Source organism: Cyprinodon variegatus, unplaced genomic scaffold, assembly GCF_000732505.1.
Source record: "Cyprinodon variegatus isolate N-32 unplaced genomic scaffold, C_variegatus-1.0 Scaffold634, whole genome shotgun sequence".
Classification (NCBI taxonomy): Eukaryota; Metazoa; Chordata; class Actinopteri; order Cyprinodontiformes; family Cyprinodontidae; genus Cyprinodon; species Cyprinodon variegatus.
In genome coordinates, this window is record NW_015151087.1 from 16,053 (window position 1) to 38,763 (window position 22,711).

The 22,711-nt window shown below is 39.6% G+C and overlaps 2 protein-coding genes across 6 annotated transcripts; one reads left to right on the forward strand and one right to left on the reverse strand.

The window, feature by feature from the left end:
- Positions 1-747: 747 nt before the first annotated feature.
- anp32b (acidic nuclear phosphoprotein 32 family member B) lies at positions 748-12,334 on the reverse strand. Of its 3 annotated transcripts, none has more exons than XM_015393285.1 (7): positions 12,099-12,334; positions 8,252-8,401; positions 8,045-8,167; positions 7,697-7,889; positions 2,248-2,372; positions 2,099-2,165; positions 748-1,473 (listed from the first exon to the last, which is right to left on the reverse strand). In XM_015393285.1, exons 1-7 carry the CDS (start codon positions 12,150-12,152, stop codon positions 1,394-1,396), a joined length of 792 nt encoding a protein of 263 aa, XP_015248771.1. In that variant the 5' UTR covers positions 12,153-12,334; the 3' UTR covers positions 748-1,393. The 3 variants fall into 3 exon arrangements, with proteins under 3 accessions (XP_015248771.1, XP_015248770.1, XP_015248769.1); XM_015393284.1 differs by having other exon boundaries at positions 762-1,476; XM_015393283.1 differs by lacking the exons at positions 748-1,473; positions 2,099-2,165; positions 2,248-2,372 and adding exons at positions 5,276-5,713; positions 5,800-5,885.
- Positions 12,335-18,477: 6,143 nt separating this feature from the next.
- Positions 18,478-20,825, forward strand: LOC107096570 (skin secretory protein xP2-like). Of its 3 annotated transcripts, none has more exons than XM_015393281.1 (5): positions 18,478-18,605; positions 18,727-18,804; positions 19,000-19,078; positions 19,450-20,222; positions 20,306-20,825. In XM_015393281.1, exons 1-5 carry the CDS (start codon positions 18,569-18,571, stop codon positions 20,416-20,418), a joined length of 1,080 nt encoding a protein of 359 aa, XP_015248767.1. In that variant the 5' UTR covers positions 18,478-18,568; the 3' UTR covers positions 20,419-20,825. The 3 variants fall into 3 exon arrangements, with proteins under 3 accessions (XP_015248767.1, XP_015248766.1, XP_015248768.1); XM_015393280.1 differs by having other exon boundaries at positions 18,480-18,605; positions 19,000-19,090; XM_015393282.1 differs by lacking the exon at positions 18,478-18,605 and having other exon boundaries at positions 18,633-18,804; positions 19,000-19,090.
- The last annotated feature ends 1,886 nt before the right edge of the window (positions 20,826-22,711 follow it).

Here is a 22,711-nt window from a genome sequence, read left to right on the forward strand (position 1 = left end):
CTATAAGCAGCATGTGTCTTAAGACAAACAGATCAGTGCCCCTTTAAAGCCTGGTTCTAGTGACCTAAATTTAAAACTTTTTTTTTTTTTCTAGAGACCATTTTAAGAAAATTGCTCAAGCTCAGAATCTGGGATGGGATTCAGTTCTGGGCCAATTTAATGCATCTTTTCATTTTTCATCACTTCTGACCAGACTGCATCCCCACAGCATGATACTGCCACTGCTGTACTTTAGTGTGGATGTGATGCATCTATTAAAAGGTTCCTTTTAGAAGCCTACTTCAGACCAGAACAACTCTCTAGATCAGCAGTAATGAATGGCTATCCTGTCGATTTCGTCATCTGAGCTGCCAGTTTCCTCCAGAGGACCTCTTCTTTGATTAGTGCTGTTGTAACCAAACTGTTTCAGGTGGAAATCCACCTCAGTCCATGAATTAAAATCTTTAATGTTTTGCTTCCCCAAACTCTGCTTAAGTTTCTCCGCAGCCTTCTCCCAATCCATCCGTTGTGTTCGTTGGTCTCCATGTTTATTGTGCAATAAATTTCTCCAAATATCCCCCTGGGGTCCTCCTACAACCACTGACCTGCATTCAGGCTGGGTTTTACTGAAGGGTTTCAGATTAAAAAGCACAAATTAAATATATGGACTTTTTTTCCCCTTGTCCAATAACTCCAAGGGCGAAATGTAATTTAAAATATATTTTCTGATCCTATTCATTTCAGAACAGCAGAAAAGCGAAGCAGGGAGAGAGAAAAGCCAAAAATGTTAACATTTTATTTACAAAGTCGTTTTTTTGTCATACAGAAAGTAAAAATGTAGCTACAACCTTGATTTGTGCAACAGGCCGCCACACTAAAAACCATGGCCTGCTGGTTGCACAGCTGCTATAGCAATAATTTTATTGGGGGGAAAAAAAATAAAACAGAAAATAAGGGAAATAATAGACCCAACAAAGAAAAAAAAAATTTAATCCAACAAAATATTAAAAACACAGACCCAAAACTAGATACCAGTCCCAAAGTCCTCACACGGGAATACATAAAGAGGGATGGACAGTGGAAACGTGGAATGCTGAGTGGTAGGCTGCCTGAGAACCTCGGGGTTAACGGGTGGGAGCGCAGTGGGGGGTGTTAGGTGGCTCTCAGTTCCTTGGTGGAGGAGGGAGAAAGAAAAAAACAACTGGGATTGTGGGAGAGGCAGATCCACTCGGCCCACCCGTCAGTACAGTCCTGCTCGTAAATAGAGCGCAGTGCTGGGGAGGGGGGACAGGTTGACGCAGATTAAAAAGGCGGTGCGAGTTGTTGGAGGGTCGACGTTCGGGTTTGTGAGGGTGGGGGGGTCAAAGAGGGAGAAGGGGGGAAACTCGGTAGGCTCTCTTTTTCAGTTTTGCGTTTAATCGTCCTCTTCATCGTCCTCATCGTCATCTTCGTCCTCTGGATCTCGCTTTCTCTTTTCGCCTTTTCCGGTTTCTGCTTCTGGGGGGAAATAGAAAAACAAAAAACAAACATGCATTGAATAAAAATATTACAGGAAATCAGAAAACTGCAGAATTATAAAACATCTACAGACAAAAAAACCCCAAAATGTACTGGGTTACAATCTGAAGAACTCTAGTATATTATCATTGGCAAACCCTATTATCATATAATAGAATCCTTATAACATGCACTAGATAAAGTCTATAAACAAGTGTTTCATAGTCTTCAAACAGCATCACACCAGGAAAATAAAGTTTTAGAATTTGTTGAATGTAGTAGGGAAAGAAGCTATTTTTACTCTGTTCTTTAACATAAATAAAAATATAAACTTCTACTTTTACATGTATGAAAAAGTTTGTTTTCATACATGTCTTTTTTGGGGGCCACATTTTTTTTTTGAGGCACCACTTCCATACAAAAGCTGTAATGAATAGTAAATATGAGATAAATGATAGCAGAGTTGTGTTTTTGCTTAAGTCAAAATTAAATATATTTGTATTGAAGAATTTTAGAAGTGCTGCTGTAACATCTCAGCAAATAAAATATTGAATATCTTATTGTTTTTGATCCAACACAGCTTTAATCACCCAAAGCTGTGTAGTTTTGGATAACTACTCACCCTCATCGTCTTCATCCTCATCTTCATCCTCGTCCTCGACCTCTCCATCCTGACCAAACTCTTCATCCTTCATGAACAACGTTATCAAGTTAAAGACAGCAGACTTAAGTGACTTCATTGGTTCCAACAATCCATCACTTGGTTTTTACCTCGTCTTCACCGCTGACCTCCTCATCGTCCTCCTCTCCTTCTACCTCCTCTTCATCTTCCTCATCATCGTCCTCCTCGTCAAAGTCTTCCTCCTCCCCATCTTCATCCTCCTCCTCCTCTCCCTCTGTGGTATGAAGATAAAAAAAAACATTAGAAACTGCTGAGAGCGATTAGAGCAAAAGGAGCCGGTGCTAAATCTGATCTTTATTTCCCCTGCAGTCAGTGAATGCATCGCAGCTGCTGTTTTTACATAGACCTAAAAATGATGCCTACATGTTTTAGATCAGACATCCAGAACCATGTTTTACATCAGTTTCTATTATATTTGCTAAAGATAAAAGGTGCTAACAGGTTAACATGCTTTATCTGCAGAAATTCATCATATCTCGCTATAAGAAACGAACTTCAATCACCGCCTGTAAAATCTTTGACCTTCAGTGGTATACAGCATGCTGTGCGCCGTTATTACTGAAGAAATGCAGTAAGAGCTAAATTTGGACGGGGTCAAATGGCAGACATGTCAGTTGTTCTGACAGAAAAGGGGCGGAAAAAAATGCACCGCCGAGGCAGAGCAGAGCAGCCTGCTGTGCACTGCTGCACAACTGACACTAAACATGGCTGCAAAATGCAAAACAAGGAGAAAAGATGAAGCTGTCTATGCTCACTGAGCCCACCTTGTGGAATCCAGGGGAAATGCCACAATCTTTATATTTTTCTGTGACTTTAATTACCGGTATTAAAAGTGACTCCTGATAAAACATATTTTTTCCCCGCACTTTAAGGTTAAATCTGTTTTTTTAATAAGAGTCTAACATTTTTTTATTTTTACATTGAGCTCCTTTTCAAAAGGTTTTCTGCAAGTTTTGGTGAGTTAAATTAAAACTGTGATAGATATATATATATATATATATATATATATATATATATAAATAAAAAAGATGTGGGAAATTTGCCAATAATTATTTCATTGCTAAATAAGCCGAATTGTTGGACATACATTGTAGTTTTAGGAGTATATAATCTGCCGACATATAATCATCAGCCTGTTAAAAGCCGAGTTTTAACAACAAATGTCTGTCTGAAAATATCAAAGAAAAACAAATTGAGTTGCAACTTTTGGTCCCCGTTTAAAATTAACACACATTATTGTAGTTCAAACATTGTAGATGTTACTTTACTGTGTTGCCTTAAAGGTTTGTGATTCGGGTGGCTTCAGTACTCCTGTGACCCACGAGGGGGTTGTGACCCCTGCATTGAGGAGGTTTGTTCTAATAATGAATAAAAAAAAATTCCATCTGATTGTATTGCATGTAAACGAGAGAGGGGTGGACAGCCTGACAGGTCAGTCAAACTAATAAATTAGGATAACTTTTGGAATAAAACATTTCTCAGACTATGATTATGTTCAATTAACTAGTATCTAGTAGTGTTTTAACTTCAAGCAGGTTTTAAAAATCTAATTGTAGTTTGTCCAGTTTTTCATCATTACTATGCCGACCATAAATGTTAATAGATTAAATCTGATATAAAGAAGTTTCTTTTTTTAATAAATGAGAGGTCAATGCAGCATCTGTATCAGTTATTAGCCACACTGCCCAGTTTTATTTGTAGCCTTTTTGACTCCGTGATGAAGATCATTAGGATGATCCAGTTTTACCGACAGCAGGTTATTTTCTCCTAATAACCAGAGTGGACAAAGATGATATGCATTAGATATGAGTGGGAGTTCTTTATCTTAGCCTGATAAACCAGACTAAATGTGAGATTAAATGTGTAATTTAGTCTGGCCCTGATGAATGAGACATTAGAATATAATTGTTGAGAACAACCTGTTGTCTTTCAAACCATGTCTGTGCCTACTGGCCAACGTTCTGACCAATGAGCGCAACTGACTGTGACGTAGTAAACGCTACAGAAAGCTGGTGGGGGAGTGTAAACAAACAGCCTGTCGGTAAAACAGTGAATACGTCCGTCTTAAAAATGAATGAGCGTAGAGCCTCTTCCTGCTCACGTTTCAACGAAAACCCCAAATCTAATCCTTCCAAAACTGATTCCAAGGCTGAGTCAAACGAGAACTGTTCAATAGTTGTTGCCATCCCTTCCTCAAAACCCCGCCCGCTTTGTCAAGAAACACATATCTGCGTTGTGATTGGCCAGCCAGTTTTAGGGCATAGGGCATTGATCGAGGCTAGATCACACGCAGGCAAAAACGATTTTGGCCTCTGGTGGTTGGGGCTAGTTTACTAGGCTAACATCCTCCCCATCCGTCCCGCTCCGAGTACCCTGGAGCGCAAGGAAAGCATCCACAAGAGGTTTGAGTTGACGTGATACAAAAAAGGGGACATAAAGGAGCGGCACACCTAGCCCATTTCTGATTCATCCTTTGAATAGCGTTCAGAAAGTGCTCCTGCACTGATAATCAATTGACATGGTCTGTGGTTACCACCATCAAGAACAGCTGAGTACTTTAGCTACCAAAAACCTACATGGTATTTAGAGTAACTATTAGTAGAAAGCCTTGGGGTATGGTTCATGTTTGCTGACTGGCTATGGAGCGAAGAGAGAGGAGGTTGCTACTGAGTTCGTCCAATGGCAAAGGTGATTTTCATCACCTCATCCAAGAGTTGAGGCTACGCTCAGAAAAACACCAATACTGGTGAACTGCATACAGAGCAGCAGCTGAACCAAAACAAAGACTAGCAGCAGGCCCAGAGGTTTTGTGATCATATTTATTTCACACATGTGGTCTTACAAACATTTAAACCACAGAACTATGTACAGGATTTTATTCTTTTATAGAAATCTAACAGAACTCAGATCCAGAAATGAAGTAGTGCCCTCTGTGTCACATTTTGGATCAGCCTCATCCTCATGAGGCTTCCAGGGGGGTAGAGGTAACAGATTGACATCCAGGAGGAATTAACTGTCAGGTGGGGATGATCAAAGGAATGTGTAGATGGGGAGGGGGTTGCAATCCTGCCTCCTCCTTGCATAGTGGGTGAGGTTGGGAACACTGGTGGTGGGGGGTAAGGTTGCGGTCGTCTACTGTTGGTTTTGTGAGCTTTCCAAGGTGTGCAGAGCGTTTAGAATGGCGATCTTAGCCTGGTGTCTGTTACCGCTGTCGAGCCTCAGCAGCATCGGTACGATGCTCAGTGCAAAGTGGTACGACTCGTCGCCCACACCGTGCGGGACATAGGGAACCTGTGGCTCGTTCAGCAGTTGCAGAAGTCGATCAGCAACATCCGGTTTCCTTGTTGCCCGTCCTGATGCAGCAGTTGCTGCCCTGGGTGTAGCGGTCTTTGCTGCTCTTGTCAACCTAGTGGGTGGTGATGTGGCCCGGTCTGTTGGGCTCCGGGATCGTGAAGACCTTTCAGCTTTGCTCCGTGTTGGCTGGCCAGAGGTAGATGCTGCCAAACATTGCTGATGAATTTCACCAGAGACATCAGTGGGTTGACCGTCTGCTTCCTGCGATGTACAGAATTGCCTTAGCTTCAGGACTGGATGTATGGGTCTAAAAATGCCATCAACCTGGCATATTTATGCTCCCTCACCGTCTCTGCTTTGGAGCCACTGGGTAGGTTTTGTGCCCTGACGTAACCGCCTCGCAGGGTTCTCCATTTTGCAATGACCTGTTTCCCTTTTTTTAAAAAAACCACACAAATTTATTGAACTCTGATTATTTTTAGAACAGGTAGTTGCCGTTGTTTGGGAGCATTGATGGCATGTGGTCATAGAAAAAAAAACACACCATGACCTAGTAGTCTGTACTTCAGCTACAGAAAATAAAATAAATAAAAATAAAACTAACATTCTCAATGTTCCTGATTTTCTTGGTGGAAGCAGACTAATGATCATTGGTGTGGGGGGAACGTGGGCGAACGGGTGATTGAGGGATCTATACAAGATCAGCTTTACCCTGCAACAAACAAGGATCCTCAACTACAGTTTGTCAAGAGCTCGGATGGTTGTTGGAAATGCTTTCGGTATTCTGCCGTCAAGGTGGAGAATACTTCATCACAACTTGCTCCCTGATAATGTGGACTCCTTTGTGATGGCAGCTTGGATGCTCCACAACTTCCTGCCGAGTCGAAGAGTGCCGACATGGGCTGCAGCCTTTCGAGAATATGGCGAGACGACGCACATCGGCTACAGCCAGAGCCGTTAGGGATGCTTTCTGTACCTACTTCAACTATCCAGGGTGCTGTGGCAATACAATGGTTTCAACTGAGCATTCTGCTGTAAACGTAGCAAGACATAAAAAAAACTGCAAACATTACATCTGTTGTATTGTTATGTTACTGTTACGTCTGTTTCTGTTCAAACATAGCTAGTCTACCTCCAATATAACATATAACAATACACATGGTGACAAAGGAGGAGGGGAGTTTTGTGTCAGAGGTCGTGGATGAGTCTCCTCTGTCATACATTTTTTATTTAGAGGAGGAAAGCGGAGATGAAGATGTTGTGGAAGAGGACGCCAGGGCGCCAGAAGCTTGGTTTGGTGTAGAAGGCTTACAGCCGTACATGTTTGAGCCCTTGCCTCGCAACGCTGCCAGTTCTGTTAGCTCTACGCCTGCTGAAGATACAGACGTCCACCCCCATGAACACTGGGACGGAACTCAATGGGAAAGGAAATTATTCTTATATCTTATTTTAAATGTTGCGTATGTTTGCTGTGACATATGAATCAAGATGCTATGACCGAAAAAATGTGATTGACAGATGACCTTTAATATATGATTGGCTGAATTTAGGTGTTCAGGCTGACGTATAACTAACTGGCCTGCATAAGATAATGATTTGACATTTAAATATGATTTCCCTACAACTTTAGAAAGCAACTTAAGACGCTGCCAATGAAGCAGGCTTTTAATTAGACGTGTGGTTTATTATGGCTTTGTTTGTATGTTTCCATTTGTTTTTAAAATGTTGATATACATTGTATTCTACATTGTTTTATTGTAGTACATTTTTACTTTTTTTTTTTTTTTTATCTGTAAAAAGTGCTATACAAATAAATTTACTTACTTACACTGGAGGACCAGTAGTTTGCATTCAATGATTAAATAAAATGCTTTGGTTTTTTTGGGGGGTGTTCAAAAATTATGTATTATTTGTGGTAACCTATTTTATTTTGACAAACCAGATCTTCTGAAAGTTCTTTTTCCTGTTTGATACGACTGCAATTGCTAAGGCTGACCCGGCTGGATTTCAATGGACCGGAACAGAAAAATAAGTCTGCTCCGTATGTGAAGGACTGAGAAAGCGCATATGGAAGGAGACCTTTGGAGGAGTCACGGTTGATGTGGAATTGTTCCCATTATTTAATGTGACTTGTGCTGGACGTATGTGAGTGGAGCGGTTACAGAGGATGTGGACTCTGAAGAAGACTTAGAGCCTGGAGGCCATTACTATTGCTTTGGATCAGACTCTGCTACAGCTTCCTACCTTCATCCTCATCATCATCTACGCCGTCGCCATCCACCTCTCCGTCAGAGTCGGATGCTTCCCTGTCCTCCATGTCGTATCCGTCCAGGTAGGTGAGCTGAGGCAGCAGCTTGAACACGCTCTCTCTGTAGTCGTTCAGGTTTGTTACTTCACAGTTGAACAGGTCCAAACTCTTCAGGTTTTCCAGCTTTTTCTGCAGACGCACATTGAAAATTAAAACTAGATGTTTGCATACAGACATAAAGAAAAAAACAAATTAAGCAGTCCCTAATTTTGGTCAGTTAGTAGCTGTTTATCTAGTATCTGATGTAAACTGAATTAGGGTGCAGTTAAATCTAAAGAACTGACCAAAGGTTCCAACGTGCTGATGTCTTTCAATTTGTTTCCGCTCAGGTTTAGATGTGTGAGGTTGGGGAGTTTCTCTGCTAAAACGTCGAGGCCGCCGCTGATTCTGTTGTCGCTCAACTCCAGCTGGAAGGGAAGAGGACAGAGAGGTCAACTGTGATGTCCTTGGAAAGTGACAGGAGAAAGTGAGAGTGAAGAACCTGGCCTTACCTTTTTCAGTTTTGCTAGTTTAGGCAGGTTGGACACTGAGATGAGGCCGACATTTATCAAACTGAGGAACTCGAGGTTGACGAACTCGGCTGTGAGGCCTTCGATTTTCCCTTCAACCGATCGACAATTATCGAGGACGAGTTCTCGTACCTGAAATTAGATCAAAAGAATGAGTTATAGCATTAATAAGTACTAAATGCAGGAGTTATACATTTACACGCTGTAAGGTGAATAAATAGTTAATCATTGACTTCCAGCATGATGCAATCTACAACATCACCAATTGGGGTAAATTTATTCCAGATAAATAGGCTTCTTTTTTATTTACTTTTAAAAGATAAATAAAAACTTCTTAAACTTTGAGGCATCCCTAAACATGATTGCACTGTAAAATTTTAACAGTAATTAAGGCATTTATACCAATAAAAACAGTTTTTACAGCATGTTGTTGCTTCTGTGGAATCACTGCTCCATCACTGACGGTTTGGTCCAAGGCTGACCCCACGAAAAGTTGTAAACAATAGAGGTGGCTGAAGCCCACATCATCAAACCTCCACCACTGTGGTTGACAGTAGCTGGTAGTAGTGTTTGTGCGTTGCTAGTTTTGTTTGATGAGTTAAATACAAAAAAGTGAGATAAGATCAAATATTGAAACATATAAACACCTTTAAAAAAAAAAAGAAAAAGTAGAGAACTTGTTTTAGTTTTCATTAATATATTTCAGTTTATTGACATGACAAGAATTAAAACGTTTTTATTTATTTTTCAAATACCTGTCCTTTTCCTCCCATTGAAAGTTCATTCCACATTTTCCCAAACTGAGTATAAATTGTCTAACTAGAAAATAATAAAAAACACACAATCCTACACTGGAAAAGCAATCTAGAAATATGTAAAAATGTCTTAAATTAAGTGTATTTACCCTTAATTTGAATAGGTAAATGAGATACTTTGCCAATGGAATGAGTATTTTTTACTCTTAAAATAAGATTATTATTAGATAATATTCACTTGAAATAAAACAATGCACTTTTTTGTTTTCTTATTTTACATGTAAATTGTCTTGTTCCACTGGAAAAAATTATCTTTTACCTTCTCAATGCAAGGGGGAAAAAAATCTTATTTAAAGATAAATTACTTATCTAGATTTCATTATTTTTCCAGTGTATGCAGTTAATTGTTCTTTCAGGGACATTTTGTGGGATAAACATGAGAAAAGGCGCATCGAAAAGGCGGAGTTCGTTTGAGTTTGCCTGAACTCACTGGTTGCGCAATTAAAATGTTGGACAAAAACAATGAATACTGCGACTTAGCAGAGGAAAACCGTCCAAAGGAATGGCGTTTCTGGTTCTAATAAGACTGTGTGTGTCCTTCAACGAGGCGACATTAAAAACTACCTCCTTAAAACAGACACCAACTAAATCAGCAGCTAATAGCTTAGCTGATGCCCCCACTAATGGAAAAATGCAATGATTTTTTTGAAGCTAGCTGGCTACAAGCTAGCCATTGCCCCCTTTTATAAAAGCTGCGGAGCAGCAGAGCAGCTGCTACAGTCCGCCCGCCATTAGACAGCACTACAGCAACGGAAAAGGACTACCAACGCACCCCGACAAAGATTCTTCTTTTTATAAAACCAGCTTTCATTAAGGGGGTAAAGTGGAATATTCATCGTCGAGTGAACGACCCAGGTTGTTCAACGACTCGCTTTGAGGTCGAAATTGCGAAGGAGAGAGAACGGAAATTTAGTAAGGAAAAACAGAAAAAAAAAACAAAGATGGAGACGGTTCCTCTCTGCCAGGGCTTCAAAGACCACTGAGCGACAAACATGGCGACTCCAAAGCTACAGTATGCAGCTCTCCCATCACTCCAATGGCGGAAAGATGATTAGAACAACTGCTTGTAGATAATTAAAACTCAACAAAACGTTTCTAATATACGAAAAACGTTTTTAGTTCAAGTGTTGCTTAAGCGGAAACGCCGGCCGTCGAGTTTTTTCGGTTACCCACGCATGAAGCGTGGAGCGTCGGATCTTAATGTCACGCAGGCAGGCAGGCTGGCTCTGTCTAAGAGGCCGCTACCCAACCAACAATATTTACTTAGCCGCGAATGCGACTTTTGGCAAGATTCTAATAACTAGCAAACATGGTCGTTGTGTTTTAGGTGTGCGGCTGTGAGAATTTTACCGTATTTGACTGTTAACGCGAAGGGGGCAATATGGCGATTTTGAAGTTCGCTTCCGAATTGTTACTTCGTTGTGTAAAGGTGTTTTCTATAGCGGTTAAAACTGTATGTAAAAGAATGTAACTGTTTAAGATTAAGATATTACATACCCGATCCAGAAACTATAATAAAAAGATCCAGCTTAGAGGAAACTTAATTACTAATATCTGTAGATGGATTTTTATGTTTTCCATACAGCATGAAAGCATGGCTTTCGTTTAGCATGATCACTTTCTAGACTTGAGAATTTATAATAAAAATAAAACTTTTCTATAAAAATAAATACTTCTGAAAGCTATACGAGGCAGCTTAAATGCCAACAATGGCAAACAAATATGCCTTTTCTGGATATCAAACTAGTTATTTGCTATCACTGCAACCTTTACATATCCTGTAACCATTGCAGATTCATAAATTCAGATTTAACTATCTAAGATTTAAAGCTGAATCCAGTCTACAATGGTTCAGAAAATAAGTATTTCACAAGTAAGTAGTAACCTAGACCACCAGAGAGTTGTAAACAGTGTAGATTAATCAGTGCAGGTTTAACTTCTGCATTCTACAGAACGGAAAGAGCTCATAGGCTAACCCTTTTTTGTCTTTTCCGGAAATGTTTATTTTGTGTGAAATAATTAAGACCAGGTGTGACCCGTGCTAAATACTGTAAACTAAAAACTACAGCTAACATGCCCTTAAAAATATATATGAAAAGGCCCTTTACTGAAGAAGCTGCGAATCACGAGCCAACTTCGGGGTGGTGGTAATATGGCGGGAACAAATTCCTAAGTTAGCTGGCCGGGTCTCGAATAATGGCAGCGCCTGATTCCATTTAAAAAACAGCAAATTTTCAGAGTCTAGATAAGGAATACAGCCTGCGATGTTATACGAAGCCTTTAATACAAGCGGCTTTAGCAGATTGGTATATAAACACAATAACGGCGTCATCTTTTATTATACACACTCAACAAAAAACAGACATAGGGAGGGTTATTTCGTTAAAACTGTATTTACTGTCTATGTAAGGAGAATCTCACGGTATGAGTGTTTTATTTTTTTGTTTTCACCGGTTAAGTGTAAAAAATGTCGCATTTACAAGACATTACTTCCACGACCGATTTATCAGATAATTCAACTCGATTTAAAAGGTGTAAGATCCGGAAATCTGCATTAGTTTGCCTAAAAAGCACCATTTTTTTTTTCTTCTAGCAGTTGAGCTAGCAGCAAACATGGCTTCCGAGGAGTGTATTAAAATATAGCGCCGTGTGCATGCCAAACGGCGGCGGAGGAAGCAGCAGAAATAAGTTTTCAGGCGGACTGAGGCGTGTGTGCAGCGGCCAGCGGAGAGGCTGCGAAACGGTTAAAGCACCGCAATAATAATGTCAGCAAACTGAGGGGGGAGGAAGAACCGCCGTTTGAAAGTAACCATTGAATACAGCTTTTCTCGTCTCGCTGCCCCCTCTGTATAATACGCCCAATCCAGCAAACACTACCGAGGGATTAAACAGGGTTACTGTTTTAACTCTCTGCTACAAAGGAGAAACACACAAGCTGGAAACCCATGTGGTCACCGTTAGCGAGGGGCTAGCCTGAAAACTAAAAGGCTGCTTTTAAAAAAAGCACGACTCACATCAGACGGTGTCCTGTTTCTGAGCTCCAAGTGGATCCTCTTTTTCATGTCCATCTTCCCCCGGTGGAAGTGAAACTTTTCCGCTCTCTCGGCTTCTGCTGGGATCTTCAGTCCAAATCGGCAGAGATGCCCCTTATGGAGGGAGAATACAGTGTAATGAAGTGAGGCGAACGCTAAGTTAGTCGGAGAGAAGGGGAAACCATGGAGGGAAACGGGACTGAAACAAAATATATGCTCAACAGCGCCCCCCTACGCCCAGAACCGCCCATCGCCTCTGAATGGGCAATGCAGTGAGAAAACATGACGCGGCTCCACCACACGGAGCTGCGCTGCAGCTGCTGCCAAGAAGAAGAAACAAGTTTAAATGTCAAAATAAACCATCCAAAAATCCTGATAATAAAGTGTTGTTTTCAGATGTTTGTGTTAAACAAACCAAATTTATTTTAGATGTAGTTTGTCTCATATGCCACCAACCACAAGCATTTTATTTTTTGTTTTTGTTTTTTTTTGTTAAAGGCACTTTGTTTTAAACAAATCCAGACACAAGCATCTGCATTATTCCAGTGACATCAATTCTCCCCTTTGTTCATTTTTAGTCTTATCCTGCACATTGTCCCTGTAGGGTCCAAACCAAGGGTTTCACTTTGTGATGAAAGTTGGTAACTTTCATACAACCTTCAAAAGGGTTTGTATTTTCCAAAAATTAGCTCAAAGATATATATTATTGAATGCTTTCCTACTGTTTAGAACACAAAAGAACAAAAATACACTGATATTTATATTTATGGGTAGTTAGACATTAGTATATTTACACAATTTCATCCATCCATCCAGAAAAATGTGGATTGATTGATGGATGTTTTACCTTTCCGCTACATCAGTGATTATCCTCCTTTAAAAGCGGCAAAATCAAATTGTCCCACATATTGTTGAGAGCCAAAGTCTATGTATTGAAATTATTGGTGGGGACATGTCCACAGCAGGCCAAAGCTGGTGGGGACATGTCCACAGGAGTCCTTCAGAAAGTTACGCCCGTGCTCCAAACACCTCATAAAATGTTTAAGGGGGGCTCAGGGGGCAGCTGTTTCTACTTTAAATGCGTACATGTTTTTATGGCATTCTTCTTAAATAGTTATATTTTTTGAATTAATTATTATTTTTCTTTTTATTCTCTGGGTTGTTTTTTTTTACTCCAAGCGTTAATACTGTCCAGTTTTCTCTCTGGGGAGTTCTACCCCTGGCTTGTTGCTCCCTGCTTAGGGATCCATTTGCTTTTTACCGAGTCCAAAAAATGATTTGGTGAGTCACTGGAACAAGAAGTTTGGTATTAAAATAAAAAAATAAATACATATCTATATATAAATATAAACAGGCAGGGTCATCTGATTATGGTTATTTTCAGGTACTTCTTTGTTTTTTCTTTGTTTCCTCTTCATTTGCTTTTTTCTTCTTTAAACCATTTACTTATATCTTTATAGTGTTTGCTATTGCCAGACTATTGATGCTTGAGCCTCTAATGATGTAATAATAAAAAAAAACTTTTCACAGTCATGCAGTGGTCCTTCGTACTCTTTTAACCAGCTTTTTGTCATTACTGCACATTTTTCAGTGAAAGTGAAGATATTTTCCAATAGTTTTAGACAGCTCTCTAGACTTGATAAAGGTAAGCAGCAGTGATAAAAAAAAATTGTGATGAAAAAAGTGATGTAAACATCTGACTGTATAGTTCCAGTTCCAACATTCAGGTTTTTTTTATGCCTTTCACCTCCATGTAAATTCATTTCATTTATACGGTGTGATTCAGTTTTGAATTAATGCTCCTCAAACACTATATCTGATATTAATTTAAAAGTAAACCTAGTGTTTTACACAAATATTATTCTGTATATTAAAAGTAGTTCATTCCCCATAATTCAATGTTTCCTCCCTCCTAACTTGTTTTTAAAAAACAAACATTCAGAAGATAAATTCAAATGGGATTCTTATCTGACAGATTAGAAGAATATTTCCTTAATCCAAGGAAGTAAACAATTTTCATGCCATCATATAGCATGGATTAATGCAAAGAAAAACATTGAAGCAGTTAGTTATCACATACTTTCCAAAACATGTCATTTTTTCTATCAAAGTTTACAAGAGAAATATATTCCTTTATATGTGCAACGATGCATGGGTGGTGTCAGACACACAGTATTTTAAAGTTCACAAACAGCTCAGCATGTAATGCATTCTGACATCATAGCTGTTACGTTTATGCTTTGTCTGGAAAAAATGTCCACATCTTCTCCAATAAACTCACTTGCCTTAATAATTCCTTGCCTTTAACTTCTCGACTGTGACACATGGCTCTGAAGGAGGTGGCTTTGGAGTAAAGAGAGCCTTGTGCATGCATGAGCTGGCAAGGGACCCCCCCCCCCCTTTTAACCCAACCCCCTTCAAGATCACTATAGTTATATGGACATAGATCACTGCAGGTTCCTTCTAAAGGTGGTGTCTGCATGGTTTGGAGTCGAGAGAAAAAACTTTTCTAATATTTCCCAACCTTTAAGGCTGTCAAAGGAAAACCCTTCTCTTGTTACACCCATGGCCTGTGGATGGCGCTGTAGCATCACTGACTGGTTTCCTGAGGTCCTATCCACACAGAGGTTCCTCAGTTCCAGGAGCTGAATGTGGAGGAAAGTCCTCTCTGCCTTCTGGCCTCAGTAATTTGGAGGCCCATGCATACCTGGAAGGAGTCAGCATCAGCTCAAAGATTTATACATTTTATCTAACAAATCTCTAAACATGAAAATACAGGAAGCTTATTTATTCATAGTTCCTTTTTAAATAGCCAGACTTTAGACTCATCCTGGTAACAGCAATGTAATGATAAAAATAAAAAAAAATAAAACTTTAATTTCTTTAATTTTACTTTTATTCAGACTGAAAGAAGCTGCGAGTATTTTATTTCACAATAGAGAACAAGCAAAACGCTGATTTTTGTTTTTATTTTTTTCAGGCTGTGTTGTCATTTAAAGAGGTCTGAATCAAAGTTTTCCAGTTTTGTTGTCTTTCTAATTTTGTTTTGGCTCAGTTTGCAAAGAACATCAGTCTTAAATCCATGCTGTAATGCAGATCTAGATTGTGAAATTTTAACAAATGAATCACTCAGGCATAAAAAGCCTTCAGTATTACCAGCAGCCGTTGTCCATTTCCTTTAATAGGGTTATGGATTTAATCAGTTTTTACTTTTTTTTGTCACACTATATTCCTGATTTTCAGCATTAAAAAAACAAATGAACCAACCACCCATTTTAAATAATTATTTATAAAAAAGCAGGAACCACTTCTATAGAACCTGAGAATCTGACATGCAGGAAAATCTCATGTGAACTGATAAGACTAAAATAGAACTTTATAAAAACAGGTTCCCCCCAAAAATCCAGAGCAGCTTTTCAGAGTAATTCTAGAAAATACTTGGGTTATCTGGCAGGCCCAGATTCTAAGTTCTTTATGAAGTCCACTGCTGAATGGATAAAAAAAAAAAAAAACAACAGTAAGATTTTAGACTGGTCTAGTCAAAGTCTAGACTGTAATCTGATTAATATGCAGTGCCATGACCATAAATACGCTGTCCATGTTTCCAAACTCTCTTATTTGACAGACAGGATAATGATATTATAATAATGATAATGACATTAATAATAATGACAATAATGATAATTAAAAAAAAAAACAACAACAACCCAACTCTGAAATTAACAGTGAGCTAAAATAAGTTTCATTGCTTGTACCAAATATGCTTTGATCACAGTTGAATGGCTGACACTGGTTTTAGATGAATACTAACTTTGAATACAAAAGACAGATTTACAGTTTTATTCAGGTCTATTCTGCTTACTAAGTTGGTCACATCTCTGAAGAACCACACCAATACCAAATACACAGTGCAGTTTTAAGTCAGTATGGGCTGTTCTCATTATGGAGTGTGATGGGAAACTGGAGCTCGTTAAGGCCCAATCAGGAGAAGTTGAACAAACTGAGGCAGATGCCAGATTGTTATGATACTGGTATCAGTATTGGTGCAACACCAGTCTAAAACGTTCCTTTTTGATAAAACGTATAGTTAGAGTGGCTCAGTTGTCCTAAAGCTATCTCCAAAGTTATGCTGCTATAGACTAAGACTGCTGGAGGACATAGGGGCAGCTTTAAATCATTTTGCCTCATTCTATCTGTATTTCCCAGTTGAGGAACATTTGTTTGTTAAACATTAATCCTCATCTTCTCTCTGCTCTTTGTTGTCATAGTAGCTAGATCTGGCCTGGTTCTGCCAGGGTCACCTGTTGAGCTAGTTCATGTTAGCTTTTCTTTTATCTTTCAGTGCTATCATGTTTATGCTGTATATGTGCTTCTGTCTCCTTGAACCCCAGTCGGCCTCGGCAGATGGCTGCTCACAATGAGCCTAGTCCTGCTGGAGTTTTTTTTTCTGTTAAAATGGAGTTTTCCTCCCCACTGTCACTGCATGCATGCTCGGTGTGAGGGATTGCAGAGAGTCAATGATGCAATGGTAGTGAATGTCTTCTGTCAGCAGATTTTCCTTAGATAGAAAACTTTTTAACAATCTGACTACATGATCTAATTAAATAGTCTGAGTAAAGTAACTTGAGATGAGATTTGTTGTGAGTTATGAATAAAACTAAATTATAAATTAAAAACTAAATTGAACCGAATTTTCATGTTACCTGTTTTGCTTTCTGTTGTTCATCTTCTAGGGAACCAGAAGATGAACCTCAGAATGCCAACTTTAAATCTCCTCACTATTCCACTAGATCAGAGGTCTTCAACAGGAGGTCCATGACCCCTACAGGGTCCAGGAGGTACTGCATGGGGGTCACAAAAGTTTAGGTTGATTAGACTTTGTTTTTATATTCTTCCCTTGCAATTTTTTCCACTAATTGAAATGTCTTTAACATGAATTCAACACAATGAAGTAAACAGATAAATGGAGGCAGAAGATGTCTTTCAGTCATCAATGCATACATTCAGCGACAAACAGGAGCTCTTTCAAGCTGGGAACGGTTTCATTAACAACACCTGTCCCATCAACCAGGAATCAGAATCAGAAATACTTTAATAATCCCAGGGAGAAATTACTTTGTTACATGACTCCATCTGTAATAGAGTGACTATAGGACCAGTTTGATAGAACACAATTTCATACAATATATATAATTAGGGGCTCCCCGCTCCATCTAGCCATCAGTTTGGGGGTCCTTGGCCTGGAAAACGTTGAAGACTCCTGCACTAGATAACCATCTGGACACAATCCACCATCATTGTCCATCCTCCAATGTCCTACCATTGTGTCTGTCTTGCCTGGAGAGGAACACCCGTTTCATCATCAGCCATCTGATGCTGATTCAGCCTGCTGTTCCTAAAAATACATTCATTATGGTCGCATTTACTCACATGGTGGCAGGAATGTAAACATACATTTGCACATTTAGGAAGACACAGGTCTAGCTCACACAACAAGGAAGTTGACTTCCACTAAAGCAGCACTGTGGCTTTTTTTTTTTTTAGCTTATCTCTAAAAAGAACATGGCAGTGAGCCTTAGCAGAGCTCCATGTGAATAAACCAAGAGACTTCTTGAACTATGTCCTTTAGACAGAGGTGTAGATAAGTAGAAAAACAAAAATAAAACATAAACTCAAACCTACAGCAGCTGTAAAGCACATTGGTGGAAGCCTGTTGATCTGGGACTGTTTCTGCAGCCACAAAACGTTTAGTCAGTTGATGGATCTTAAACTTTTCTAGAGACATATGTGAGGCCAAATGAGTGGAAGGAAGTCACAAATTAGGTTGCTTCAATCACTTAAGCTTGATTGAAAAGCCGAAGTAGGACCTTAAATCAAGATAAATATAAAATAATTAGTTTTTTGTTTTCAGTTTAAGCAATATTGCAGATGTTACCACGTTTGATTTGTTTGTGACAAAATAAACAAAATCTTAAAATTTGAAACCTTGCCTGAGCAGGAAAACATTTCTGCAAACCTCAATTAACTAAAGTAATGTTTGGGTAAATAAAGGAGGGGGAATCGATTAGGTTGGTTTTATTTATTTTTTTCTGAGTGGCTCAAACGCACGCATCAGGAGTCAACATGCGGTGGGCAGATCGAGAACACTCCCAACTGAGCGCGTTCTGTCAGAGATAAGAAGAGGATGAACCCTGCTGTAGTTTGAAGGCGGGATCTCTCTTTGTTTAAAACACACTTACTGCACAGTTAACCTCATCATAGAAACATATCAGCTGTATTTTATGGACAGAACAAAACCTTGAGCTTTTTAACAGATGTATGAAATATTCAACAGGTGTCATGCATGCATTTTCCTTTTTTTTACTGTATATACACTATCATCCTCCCCAAACACAACTCGCTCCTGCTGACTGCTTTAACAGCCCTGCGCCAACTCCTCCGGCTTTACAAACATGATAAGGCTGAAGCTGCAAGCACTCTCCCAGCTCTGTGAGTAATGTTTAACCAGATAATTCATCTAGGGGGTGGGAATAGACAACAGAAGTTGTTTTTTTTTTCTTCCTCTCTTTGCTGTTTGCTTGCGCGCCTTTACAGTTGAATTCATTCATAGCTGCAGCCAGAATGGAGGAGACGTCACAGCAGGAGAAAATACAAGGAGCTGAGGAAAAAATCCAGAATGAGGAGGAAGGTAATTCATTTTGTGTCCATGATTTTCTTTTTTTGCATGAGTTCTAGGAGGCTGGAGATCTGTCTTTGGAGGTTTATTTCAAAGCTTAACATTTAAAAAATGTTGAAAATCTTTCTATTGTGTAACAGCTGCAGATTGGGGCATATTTGAGTTTATGCTGCGTGACTAAAAAATTTTTATTTGTGTTTGTTTCAGGAGGGATCCGCCGGCGACTGCGAGACAGAGAGCTTCTCAGGAAGAGAAAAGCTGAAGCAGAGGAGAAGGAAACTAACCAGTGGGTTTTTGGGTAAATTTATTTTTAAGACAAAAAACCCTGTCAGTGTTCGAGCCGCATGGAAATCCTGCAAATCTAAATACTTCTGCTGAATGTTTGAGCTAAAAGAGGAGAGTAGAAGTGTTGGCCTGACCCATAAACTCTCTGTGAATAGCAGTGCGTGGCTCTAACACTATCACTGCTCTCACTTCTTATCTCTTGTCTCGTTTATATTGAATATGCAGCAACAGGGAAACCAAAGGTTGCTCTGGTGGGTCTACTGACGCTCCAGATCACAGACAAGGACTTTGTACTATTAGCTTTGCAAACATATCACTCTGCCCTGTGTCGGTGTCCTCTGCTGCTCGCCTTAATTAGCTGAACTCTTTCAGGGTGGAGAGCCAGAGGAAAAGGTCAAAGGCCGAAAACAAGAGCGGAGCAAAGAGGAGAGGGAGGCCCCGGAAGACTGAGCCCGTCCCACAGTTTCCAGTGGTTCAGGAGGAGGCAGGGGACCCTGCGGTGTTGGTGGTGCCTGTGTCTGCTGAGGTCGTCTCAGGTCAAATACTGAGCTCTCAGACCACCGTAATGGCTGTGGAGCCACAGCAAGCTCCAGATGTAGATGCACCTGCTCCTGTTCCGGTTTTCGGACTGCTTCAAAACTCCGGTTTTGGGAAGATAGATGTAGATTCTGCTCCCGCTCCTGTACAGGACTCAGTTCCAGTCCCAGTGAGAGCTTCCTATCCTGCTCAGGTCGCAGCACAAGCTCCATATGCCGCTCCAGGTCCGGTGCAAGCCACCAGTGCTCCTTCCATCCCGGCTCAAGCTCCATATGCCGCTCCAGATCCACTGCAGGCCTCAAGTGCTGCTTCTTATGCAGTCCCAATCCCAGTTCAAGCTCCTAATGATGTTCCAGTCCAGTTTCAAGCTCCTAAAGATGTTCTCAATGACGTTCAAGCTCCTGAAGACGTCCAAGTTCCTGATGCTCCTGCAATCCGAGGTCCATCCCAACAATCTGCTCCAGATGAAACTCCTGCTCCTCCCCGGATGGAAACTTTCTACTCAGAGTCACAAAGCAGAGAGACCTTCCAGCAGGTTTTTATCGAGGATCTGGGGCCTGATGATGAGGAAGACTTCTCTCCTTCACAAAACAACAGAGCAGATGAGGGTAGGAGCGTCATGGAGCAAGAGTCCTTTCAGAGCTTCTGATGATGTTCTCTCCTAAACCACCTGTCTGTGTATCTTTTCCAGGTTTATATGAAACACCTGCAATGAACGCGGCTGAACAAAACAAAATGTACTCGGTTCCAACGCTGTCCAGTCCTCCTCTGCCTCAGGAATATCTTCCAGGAAATCAGTTGTAAACATTCCTGTTTGGATGTCACTTCGGTCTAGATCAAACTCAAAACGTATTTTTTAGGTCACACTGTGTGTCTGAAGCTTAGTTGGGTCAGTGTGCATTCTCTTATTGAGGTGAGCCAGTTATTGCCTATTTGAAAAATGCTTGAATGCAAACCAGACCTGCATGGTTTATTTATTCTGACATATGCCTTACAGCGAGCTCTGTGCAAATTTGACTTTTTTTTTTTTTTACTTTGCATTGCTTAGCTTAATTTTACTTTCTTTATTTAAGTGGGGTTAACCAGTAATTGTACTAAATGTTGTATTTGTAAAACAGGAGTGCAGACTTAGGCACACCTCAGAGGGACTAAAGCTGATGTTTGTAAAGTCTTTCATCTGATTTTGTAAAAAATAGAATAAATCTTATCGCTTAAATAATAAAAGGCTGGTCATTACTGTTATCTGAGTCCGGAAAACATGAATATTATTAAAGAAAAAAAAAAATATGGTTTTGGTTTTAAAGTTCAGTGAATGATTTACACTGCCAAAACTGAACTGAAAATAAAGCTTTCTGACCTTCAATTTGCAATCGATGGAACGAATATCACTGACCTTAAAGTAAGATTATTAAATATTGAGCACAATAAGATAATGGAGATATTTTTTCTTATTTTAAACATTAGTGACCATATTCCATTGGCTAATTTACCTCAAATCAAGAGAAAAGAAACTTTTAGTAACAATAAGAGGGAAAAAGTAAATCAAAACACGGTTTTACAAAGTAAAGAGCTGAAATATTCAGGAATGAAGATATTGCATTATAATAACCTCAACCAAAAGTCTCTAAATACTGAAACTCAATCAAATGGTCTCTCTATCAATCACTAATCTAAACTATTGCTTCCATGTATACATTGCATTATTTTTATATTTGCTTCTAAAGTAAATCTGTGTTTTTCTTCTGAAATGCAAAGGATGTCAGATTAAAATAGTTTATATCTCTGTTTAAAGGTAACTTAAAATGTCAACATAACCCCCAGGTAACATTAATCAAGTTGAATCTTTGTTGTGCCGTTATGCAATGAATACATTCAAAGGTATAAATGGTATTGATTGCTAATACATCTGCTGCTATCAGCAGCCTGAGGATAAACCTGTAACTGGGCTACAGCAAAATGTTGGTTTTGCATAACAGTCAGCTAATATAAAACACAACAAAAGTATAATTTATAATACTTTTATAATACTCATTACAGAAACTATTTAAAATGTGCAAAAGGAGCGCTCAAACAAAAACAAACAAAAAAACAAGCAGGGATGTAAACGCTTCCTGAATTTATTGGGAGCAGCGATGTTTCTAAACTCTAACAGCTGCTGGGGGGAAGGATCTGTGATAACAATCAGTTGTGGATCTAAAATAGGATTTCAGAAACCCATCTTGCATATTCAACGTTCCCTGTTGAGATTGTTGGAGTTTTAGACGCACTTTATGGTCTCCATCTTGAGTGAATTTGACACCCATATCTGTGCACCCATATGTAAAGCAGCAGCTTAATAAAAGCACTTTGGTCTGACTGGGACGCCTGTCAAACTCCATCAGGTCCTGGTAGAGGTCTCTGGTGCCTAAGTGAAGCATTCTCTCAGTCTGCTGGCTTTCATTCTTTGGTTTCACTGAGTGTCGGTCGTTGCAGTTACCTCCTGAAATACTCCTTTAAATGTGATTCCACTTCGACCCCCGATCCGTGCTCTAAACATGGCCGCTGCTTGTTTAATCATTTAAATCCCTAAACTTACAGAGTCTTGGCTCCAGGTACTTAGAGATTCACTTCCATACAGAAAGCCCATATTCTGATCTTCAGCCACAGAGTAAATAATACTACTTATACTTCAGCGATAGTATCAAAGTGTTACCTTATTGTATCTCTTATACTATATCTGCTGGTTGTGCTGTTCTTTTTACATCTCTTTGCAGGTGATGAAGCAGACTGAGGATGTTTTATCGTTATCTCCCTTTTAGCTCCTCTTTCTTTCATCTTTTCTCCTTTTTCTTTTCCTGTCCTACTGGTACTTTCATTGCAGTGTCCATATAATCTGTAAAACTCCCTGCATGAATTATAATAAAGCAATTTATATGCATAAATCAAGTGGAACACTGGCGATAGCTGTACTGCTCCACTTGTGAAAGTAAAATTTGTTGGGCCCTTTTTTGGCATCAAGACAAATATTAATCCGATAGGACACTGTTATAAATAAATAAATAAACTTAGTCTGGATGCAGACCAAATGCTATCAGAATTGGACCTCTTCTTGTCAGAA

Excerpts from the sequence above, each read along its gene's own strand:
- LOC107096570 (XM_015393280.1), top strand. The coding sequence starts at position 18,569 with ATGATAAGGCTGAAGCTGCAAGCACTCTCCCAGCTCT. Across the intron at positions 19,091-19,449 it reads ACTAACCAGTGGGTTTTTGG|GGTGGAGAGCCAGAGGAAAA; the intron begins GTAAATTTATTT and ends GAACTCTTTCAG. Across the intron at positions 20,223-20,305 it reads AAACAACAGAGCAGATGAGG|GTTTATATGAAACACCTGCA; the intron begins GTAGGAGCGTCA and ends TATCTTTTCCAG.
- anp32b (XM_015393283.1), bottom strand. The coding sequence starts at position 12,152 with ATGGACATGAAAAAGAGGATCCACTTGGAGCTCAGAAACAGGACACCG. Across the intron at positions 7,890-8,044 it reads TCAGCACGTTGGAACCTTTG|AAAAAGCTGGAAAACCTGAA; the intron begins GTCAGTTCTTTA and ends GTGCGTCTGCAG. Across the intron at positions 5,886-7,696 it reads AGATGATGATGAGGATGAAG|GGAAACAGGTCATTGCAAAA; the intron begins GTAGGAAGCTGT and ends TTTTAAAAAAAG.